Source organism: Micropterus dolomieu, linkage group LG16 (assembly GCF_021292245.1).
Source record: "Micropterus dolomieu isolate WLL.071019.BEF.003 ecotype Adirondacks linkage group LG16, ASM2129224v1, whole genome shotgun sequence".
NCBI lineage: Eukaryota > Metazoa > Chordata > Actinopteri > Centrarchiformes > Centrarchidae > Micropterus > Micropterus dolomieu.
Window position 1 is genome coordinate 18133397 of NC_060165.1, and position 9795 is coordinate 18143191.

General features: G+C 40.0%; 1 protein-coding gene across 1 annotated transcript in view; it reads left to right on the forward strand.

Moving 5' to 3' along the window:
• Nucleotides 1–2213: 2213 nt before the first annotated feature.
• The window catches only part of LOC123985223, an 8948-nt gene continuing 1366 nt past the window's right edge, over nt 2214–9795 (forward strand). The window contains exons 1-17 of the mRNA XM_046072666.1: nt 2214–2459; nt 3007–3216; nt 3328–3434; nt 3600–3705; nt 3976–4193; nt 4798–4929; nt 5502–5669; nt 5777–5913; nt 6191–6302; nt 6394–6474; nt 7687–7867; nt 7999–8088; nt 8218–8295; nt 8493–8553; nt 8867–8905; nt 8984–9171; nt 9293–9464. Of these exons, the coding sequence (XP_045928622.1) occupies nt 2417–2459; nt 3007–3216; nt 3328–3434; nt 3600–3705; nt 3976–4193; nt 4798–4929; nt 5502–5669; nt 5777–5913; nt 6191–6302; nt 6394–6474; nt 7687–7867; nt 7999–8088; nt 8218–8295; nt 8493–8553; nt 8867–8905; nt 8984–9171; nt 9293–9464 (2123 nt within the window). The 5' untranslated portion in view covers nt 2214–2416. The remainder of the gene's footprint in view (nt 2460–3006; nt 3217–3327; nt 3435–3599; nt 3706–3975; nt 4194–4797; nt 4930–5501; nt 5670–5776; nt 5914–6190; nt 6303–6393; nt 6475–7686; nt 7868–7998; nt 8089–8217; nt 8296–8492; nt 8554–8866; nt 8906–8983; nt 9172–9292; nt 9465–9795) is intronic.

Consider the following 9795-nt stretch of genomic DNA (forward strand, 5'->3'; position numbering starts at 1 on the left):
TGTAGCTTCTACCCTCTAGCAAGTATGTATGGGCAGGCCCTGAGTTCTTTTAGATTATTTTTTCTTAATATCAACACTGAAACCCAGCGTCAACTATCTTATCTTCCCTTGTAATCAACATGTGAAACTCAAATATGATAACTGGCTTTCAAATAAAATACTCGAACACCACTCTGGTATATGATTAAAGAAGGTCTCTTATTATTTAGAAAAATATTAAATAAAATAAATGCAAAATAAACAATTGGTGCAATATACAATAAATCAAATATCCCTCCTATCACATAAGATCTGCAGTGATTCAGTAGTTCTGTTGCAAGATAATACCACAGTTCACCACAAATGCACTTTAACTGCAATAAATATCAGTGGGCCCACACTACACACTACTCACACATCCAGCCGGCAAAAACCATTTCAAACAACGCTGCAGGCCTGATGCGTGGCTCGTGTACGTTGAGACCCAAAACCAAATGGTCGTTTCACTCAGTTTATGAGCAGGAAAATAAAAGGAAAGAGTAACTGGTAACTGGTGCACTTCTGTGAGTTTGTTGTGAATGGGTCTACCGTCAGTCACTGTCTACTGGAGCGAAGTGTCGATGCCCATGAGCGGGGACAGACTCCTCAGGAGCAAAAGAGATGAGTCTTCGGCGTCCTTTTCCCACGTGGCCAGAGGAACTCTGAGCAGCCTGGTAGCTCATCTGGGCTATCTGGTTTTCCTCAGCGTTTCCTCGTTGAAAACGTTGTATAAGTCCACTTGATTAGCTTTGTTAGCTAACTGAAGATATACTGTCCATTCACTTTTCCAACTATGTTAAGCTTACTGTGCTACTTTATTTAGCTAGCATTACATACCCCGTGAAACAGTCAATGACGACTCCTCGGTGGATTCTTCGACTTCCCACGTACTAGCAGACATAATCCCAGCACAGAATGTCGAGTAGACAATCCCGAAATTAGTCCACAGCTTGGTATGAACGTTAGTTAAAGACTTCTCACTTTACTTCCTCTGCAAAGCTAACACAGTTCTCCGAATTTTTTTTCCCTCGTCTCTGTCCATCACTCGCTCACACACTCCACCTCGCACCTCCCGCACCTGCTCACTACCTGCTCATGCACTCCCCTCACGCCCACTCGCATCACCCAATGAAAACCGACTCTTAGACTCCAGCACAATTACCACAGATAGACAAGTTGCATATACAACCCATTAACTCGTCATAACATGTCTTTTTTAACTAAACATTATCTTTTAGTTATTTATCAAATAACATGTGCAACATACAACAGTTTTAACAAAAATACATCACCATATTTTTACCATCAATATGCCATGACTTTTAATATCAAATTTACTTATAATGAACTCTTTTAACCCAGTATACTATTTATTCTGGGTTACACGTACCTACTTTTGTAATACAAATTATGACTATTAATATTCAGGGCATATTAATTCATACCTCGAAAAGGGCACCACCGGAGATTCAGTTCGCTCAGGGTCTCCGGACCCCTGAGATATGTTATAGTTTAATAATTACACAATTATTCACTGGTGATCAGTTAGTTATTAATCGCTCAGTTATCTTAAATCAATCAGTCAATCTCATATAGAAGGGCGTAAATCCTTCCTGGCAGTGACTTGGAGTTAAACAATACGCACACAAAGTTCCTGTAATTTAGGTGAAATCTATTAGATAACTAAGGTGAAATAAATGCGGTTAAATATACATCAAAGGAATAAACAATGGCTAAACAAACATGAGGCAAACAATGACAATGTTGTGGAGAGCAGCGCGATGCAGCGGCTCACATCAGGGGTAAGAAAACATTTAACTTTATCGTTGTGAAAATGAATAACTAACCAAGCACAGACCGGGACAGGACCGGCCCGGGGTCGAGGCGAAGCAGAGGAGGGAGGGGTGCCAGGGTCCGAGGAAGAAGAGGCAGGACGGGGAGGACGAGGTGCAAGCTAAGGAGCACATATTCTAGGACCTGCGTCGAGCTTCAGACACCAACAACGGCATATTAACAGGTATATATATTTTAATATTAGTCTATTGTCTCCTAGCGTACTTGTCTCAAAGTTTCTCTGGTGTTTCCACCTAAGCCCTTTTGGTGTCAAAAATAAAGTGCTATATAAATGTAATCCATAACTATTTTATTATTGTTTACTAATTACAACAACTAACTACAGCTCTGCTTCACCCGTTTCGAATGTTATCACTCGATTGAATGGGCGTTATCAGTGGTTATCAGCTCATATATAAGGGCCAGCAGGGGCCTGCTGCGCCTACTGGTAGGCTCAGAAGGCTGTTATCATCCATCCACATGGTTAATCACCGACAAATACAAGAGAAGACTCCAGATCCAATACCAGAGGAATCCAGCTCGCCGGTAATCGGAGGTCTACTGAATGACGCAGCGACGTCGCAATATTTCGCGCTTGATATTTTCAGGTAAGAACATTTAAATGATAAAACCGAGCATTTAAACCGAAATTAATTAGTCAATAAGGGAAAACAATACATAAAATGTGTTTTAATGTTGACGTGACATGACGCGTGACATGAGTGTTGACATGAGATAAGCGTATTGCGATTATTTTGGCTAACGTTATATAGGCTAACGTTAGGCCCTATTACGTTACGTTATTAGCCCAACATTACGTTACTTACTTGCTTTATTTGAGCATTAACGTTGCTAATAAGTATGTTTTTACGTATGAAGCTAATGGGGAAATTTAGTTTCTAGTTAAACGCAAAGTTAGCCTGTAAAAATTACTTTTTCCACACTGTAAGGCTTATTGCATAATATTGTATGCTCGTTAACGCTTCAGTGAAGCCATAGGCCTAACCTTACTTTTATTGACATATCTATGGTACCAAATACATATCCCTTGTCTGCATCCCATGTTCACTGATGTGTTTCTGTCTTTTAGGCTGTGATAAGAAGTACAGGTTGCACTTTGCTTTATGTAATAATTGCCAAATATTTTGATTTCAGATATGGGAAAAACAGTTAAGACCACACGTTCCAGGAGCGTGAAGATTAAGGTGGTGAGGAGGTGTATCGTTGGCCCTGCAAAGGTTTCTTACCTTAGTCAAGGTCTTCCCCAGCCCAACTCCAAACAGACCGACCCGACTATTACATCTCAACAGGCTGAACCCGATGATGTGGCACCGAGCTGTAGTTCTTGTTCTGAGAGTGCATACAGTAAGGCAAAGAAGAGAGAGCTACATGCCTGGGATGCAGTCAAGGATGACATGCTTAAGGTGTCATTTGAATGTTCAGCACCAATCGCTACCCAGTGTGTTGTCTGTCTAGAACATGCTGATTACAGGTGCATTGAGTGCAGCAGCACTGCAGTGTTTTGTGAGGGTTGTCTGAAGAGGACTCACAGAAATTCACTGCATCTTTCTGATAAGTGGAATGTAAGAACAATACCATGCAGTCATACACACAGGCAACAAACTCACAGTAATTTCAACAGATTTATTAGATACTTCAAATTGTTCTAGCATTATGTATTATCAACTGTTAGTGTCACGAGTTTGTAGTTTTAAAAAGATTGTTAGAGCTATCAATCTTTCTTACAGAATGTCTACTATGAGCCATCCTCCCTGGGGTTATTCCTATATTTACCTGAAGGCCATAGCACCCATGCTGTGTACACAAAGGACATGAAGGTCATTGTCAGCACAGGTTTGTCATTTTACATGATACAGAATCTTAATGTATTTAATTTTCTTGACAGGTTAAGGAATTCGGTCCTATACATGTGTAGTAATGATTTCCTATAAGGAATTAATCAAATTTCTGATACAATTTTGTAAAAAAAAAAGTTGTTTGCTGATTTATGGTGTTATAGGTGACACACTCAAGTGATTTAGTCTATGCTGATATGGTAGTCTCTATAGTAGTACTTGTTTATGTTTTTTCTAATATATATATTTCCCTCTTTTTATTTGGCAGGACGGCTCTGCACCGTCACAGTCAATATGTGTGCATGTGAACCAGAAACCTGTACTTTGCTCAGGTATGGTCTCTGGCCGGCAACAGCCGACAAGCCCCACACAGCCTTCTCCATACCTCTGCTAGAGCTTTTTGTTTGTCTGTCACTGGAGTGTCAGGTTTCTGTTGAGGGTTTTTGCAACACCCTGCGCTGGAAAAACAACCTCACACTTGCAGAGGTCAGTTTAAAGTCTTGCCTGTGAAGTGAAAATTTCAGTTATGGCGCTTTTCCACTACACAGTACCAGCTCGCCTCGGCTCGACTTTGTTTGGTTTTCCACTGTGTCAAAGTTGTACCTGTACCTGCTTTCGGGTACTTTTTTTCGTACCACCTCCGGCGAGGTTCTAAGCGAGCTGAGGTGATACTAAAATGTGACGTGGCAGACTGCTGATTGGTCAGAGAGAATCGTCACCATTCACTGCGTCATTATTGCACGTGCCAGACGGGAGTTTCCTGAAAAAAAACCAGCAAAAATAAAAACATCCAAAAACAGCACACACTCGATTTTCCTCCATTGTCCTGTGTGTAGTGGAAAAGCGCCATTACTGTACTTTCATGGAAGACCGATTCCATATGGTTGTGAAAATTACACATTCTTCCTTGATTGTACTGCATTATTAATTATCACAACTTAAAGTATGTAACCATATAGTATTGTACATTTGCATGCAAAAGTATTCTTAAAAGTTTTCTATCAAAATAACAACTTCTGAGTGAACCACCATCACCAGATGTAAGTATAGGAAACAGTAATGTTTTCACTGACTGCTGCTTATACCCTAGGTTAACACACTCTACAGAGCCCTGGTGGGAGAATCCATATCCCATTTTAGGCATCACCACTTCCGACAAAGAAGTTTGGTAGATATTTGCCCACAATTAGATGATGGGACCATATGCCCAGCATGCCCAAAGGTTGGTTCTAGCTCCAGCGTGGTTCTTGTTCGATTAACCTGATTGCATTTTCGATGACCTAATGGCATTGAATTGATATCTGAAAACTTAGTTAATTTTTGGGTACTTTCCTGTTATCCGGACCCCACGTGTTTCTTTAATGCCGCGTTCCAGGCAACCTGTAACCCGTATTTTTCCAACTCGTAACTGGTAGTACATCGATCTAGTACGAGTTCACGGGTTTGACTGCCGTTCCAGTACACTTTCACGGGTATAAGGTTGGAAAAACACGGGTTACAGGTTGCCTGGAATGCAGCATTAGTCCCGTATAGTCCGTATAGTCATCCCTGATTGGTCTTAACCCTAGTGACGGGTAGGTTTAGGGGCGGGGTTAGGGGTAGGCCATCGTCCCTGATTGGTCTTAACCCCAGTGACGGGTAGGTTTAGGGGCGGGGTTAGGGGTAGGCCATCGTGGGGTCCGGATAACAGGAAAGTACCAATTTTTGTAAGTATAAAAATATAATAAAATTGTATTCGTATAAATGTATAAACCTGATGCAGATACAGGATTACTGTAAGTGTTTGTTTTCCAGGCGGATGGGGATATGATTGTTACATTGGATGCCAACTTTGGCCTTGTGAGGAAGCACAGCTCAGGTACAAGTGCGGTTGAGCCATTACACGGAACCCGCATGTTTGTTAATGAAAAGGATGTAGAGGAATACCTGCTATCACATCTTGACAGCTCAAAGCCTCACGAGGTTAGTCTTAGTTGTAGAATTTCATGGACTGAGTCCATGAAATATTAATGAAATATTTAATTAATCATTATTCCTCCCATAAATCTATGTTTTCCTTAAATCTTTAGGACTGCAGTAACTTCAAGGCTGGCAACGTGCTGAGGTCACAAAAACAAGCAAATAAACTTGATGTTACAGGAGTGTTTGGAGCCTCTTGTCGTCATGAAATGCCCCTAATGTTTGTCAACATGAGCCAAGGAGAACGGTAAGTAAATGCCACAGTAGTGACATCTCTGACTATTGACCCTGTGTTCCAGAATGATAATTCCCCTGTTTGATTCTACCTATTCATATAATAAGCCATATTTTAATGCAAATTTTTCCAGTCACCAAATATGAACCTTATGGAATGTATATTCCAAAACATTACAAAATTTGAACTTTACCACCATTCTATAATCTTCACTATGCTGGAGAATGTATAATTCATTTTTACTTTTCCTCAGTATAAAGTGTCCTTATTCAAATTTGTGTTGAAATAGATTAGCCTATCCCCTGTATGTCATCGATGAGCTACTTCGAAGATGTGAGGACAAGAACATACACCTGCGAGTAGTCTATGACATTGCCTGTGTTGTTGCCTCACATTTGCATGTAAGTACTTTTTTGTGTAAAACTGAATTGTTGTTTTGAGAAAAGACCTTGACACATTTACTTAAAATTATGCTATACTGTGTTCAATCAGAAATCAGGAGAGGGCATACCACACAACATCTCCTTGGCCATACCAGCATTTCATGTTTATGGACACAAACTGCCCTGCCAGGTAATTAATTGGCTTTATAGAGACATCAGGACCTGTGTCACACATCATTCACTCCCTGTTTGCCCTCAATTTTCCTGTCTATAAACTGCACAGCTGAAATTAAGTAGATGTGCCTAAAAGTAATCTTTATTCTGGCATTTTTCCCAACTGGTGTTTGTCTAAACTTGTTTCAGAGATGCACTGTTGGACAATACAGTGGAAACCGCTTATCTCACATCTGTCTGGGCCAAATCACTATAAGCGGATGATTGTTATAACCAAATTTGTTTTTATGTTTTATGCAGATTACTATCTAATTTGTATAATTATTACATGCATATAAAGTAATAACATGAACAGCTTCACTATTTTTTCTGACTTAAAGGAAAAGTGGATACATACATACCTCTCTCATCTCAGTGCGTGCGCTCAATTGCTCTGGTGCGCGGCGATACTTTGAGTGTCCAGTTCATTCATTAGGATCCAAACAGAGATGAAGTTAAAAGCGACAAAAAACACCACGCCACGTTTTATTTTGTCTCACCATACTTGGTCGTGTAACTACTCGTGTAACTATATTTAAATAGGGAAAACGTGGAGGTGTTTGGTCGTTTCTAACTTCATCTCTGTTTGGATCCTAATGAATGAACTGGACTCAAAGTATCGCCGCGCGATTGAGCGTACGCACTGAGACGAGAGAGGTATGTATCAACTCGTCTTAGTTAAGGAAATTACATTGTTTAATATGAAAAAACGGTGGAGGGTTCCTTTAAAGATAAAATAAAATAAGCTACACCTAGGCCCTCTCCTGATCCAAGCCCTGTCTGAATGGTCAAGGTGAAAGCATTACACTCCACTCAAGTAACATGCAGTAGGCCTAGCTGCTGCTGTGAGAGAGCCAGGACAATCATTATGTACCATAAAAGTCCCAAAAAAACAGCAGAGCAGGAACAGGAGGGCAAAATAACTCCATAGACCACAGCAGTGTGAGTAGAGGAAAACATCACATTTGCACAGCAACACACAATATGAACACACAAGACACTAAGCGGACTACTTGATTACTATAAACAAATTATTTACACAGCATTTCTACAGCAATGATTCTGTCCCAAGCTTTTGAATCCATATAAGTGGTTGATCACTGTAACCGTGATCACTATAAGCAGTTTACACTGAAGTACGATCATGCTCAGTGTCAGCATCTATTCTACCACTTTGCTTTAATCACAGATCAAGTACAGCACTAGGCGGCTCGATGGGTTTGGACTCACAGACGGGGAAGGAATGGAAAGGCTGTGGTCTTTTCTCCGAAGATTTGCCAGAGTCACAAAGGAGATGACTCCATCTCACCGCCTCGATCTGTTGACTGATGCCCTTTTGCATTATGGACGGAGGAAATCAACTGACCTAGGTTTGTCCACAGCAGCATAACCTGTCAAAATTCTGTGCTGGTGGTTCACTGTTTATACATTTTATATTTTCTGGAGTGAAGCTGATCACTCACAAATTGGTCAGCATAAGTAAATTAAACTGTGTTTGCAGAGATGCAGCTCCTGCAAAGACTAGACAGAGCAGAGAAAATATCAATTCTCGCTCAAGAAGACATCTCATCTGTCATCAGAGACGCACCAGGTAAACAATGCACATAAGAAGCAGGAAACAATAGTTGTAAACCGGAGAATTTTAGATTCTGTTTACAAGCGCATTTTGCATGGAGTATGTAGTATTGATGTCTTGTTTTCTGTTATTTTTGTTGTCTAGTGTTGGTTTCTGAGGGAGACATGGAGAAATGGAAGAAAAGAGAGATGGAGCTAGCCCATCAGAAACAGAGACCAATAAGTAAGCAACTGAAGTGAATGGGTGAATGTCTTGAACACTGTATGAAGGTCATGCAAATTATTAGCAAAGAGTATTGCAAATATGTTATACTTACCTTTCCGTGTACAGTAATGAAATACAATCCTGCAAGCTATGTGAAGTTACATGAAATGAAACAATGTATTAGAGCAGTAGTAATGTCTTTATCTGTTCTCCAGACACTGTCTGTAAATGGAAAAGGGACTACATCATCCAGCTGATTCAGTTCTACAAGTTCAAGTAAGAGTTTAATGTGTTTATGTAAAACTATATGGTAATTACAGCTGTCTTTCAGTGCCCTGCTGATGTGCTTCAGCATGGAAGTAGGTGTGATTACAGTAACAGCATAGCTTTGAAGGAAACCGTTACAATGGTTATAAATTAAGAGTTGCTATAATACTGCAGTAATTGAATATGTTGTGATTAGTAATCAATTATCACCAAGGCCTCCCTAATAACGTATGCACTCTTTGGTCTGGGGTGAACCACAGAAATGCTTTCTGCTTGGTACCTAATGAATTTTTGTGCTGTGTTTTTTTATTTTTATGTATAGATCTGGGACTCGTGAGTCGTACATGGAGTGTGAAACAGAGTAAGCAGTAATCTGTCACTGTTCTCTGAGCAAGTGTGTAAATAACTATTAATAATATTTCTTTTCTGACCATTGTAGAATTGAGGACTCTCTGCTGAACATAGAGAAAAAACACCGGATTGGGAGAAGATGGCAAGAATCTGACTCAGACTTCCAGTCTACCCTTAAAGATGTTGACTGTGAGCTCAGAGGACAACTAATCTTCAAAGCTAGAACCGAATCAAGGGAGAGAACAGTCCTCCTCCATCTGAAAAGAAAATATCCAGGTAAAGTGCTGTGGATACGTAGATGGGCTACATTAAGATATTAAGTTCAACTTTGAAAAGGACCATAATACACACTAATAAATGAATTTATCTGCATGCGTGTTTCCTATCTTTGCTACAGATGGGCAGGGCATTGCCATTAGACTTTCCAAGCAGATTGCCAGCTCCAACAAGAGACTGAGACAGGCAATAAAAGAATACAACTGCATTCAGTGGCCACCACAGATGAGCATCTTCCCTACAATAATTGATTTTCAGGAAGCATGTGATCCCTCTGACATCCCCTCTCCCAAGTCAGTGGGGTTGGATTGTTCTGCATCTGATTGATATTTTTAGAGAAAAAAGAAAGACAGAAAAAACCTTATGTAGCATGAGCTTAACAAATAATTGGCCTTCCTGCAATAGTCCTGGAGGAAAATAATGAATCACACAGCAGTGAATATATCAATGAAGGAATGTAATTCGGAGGAATTATATACACATAATTTAATTAGTGAATAGTTTGATGAGCATGAAAAAGATGAAAACCATTGCCAAGGGCCACAGTCACTAGTCATATTTAACTAAACATCTATAGGATATTCAGGATAATGATAAAGCTGAGAAATAGTGTCACATCCCTTA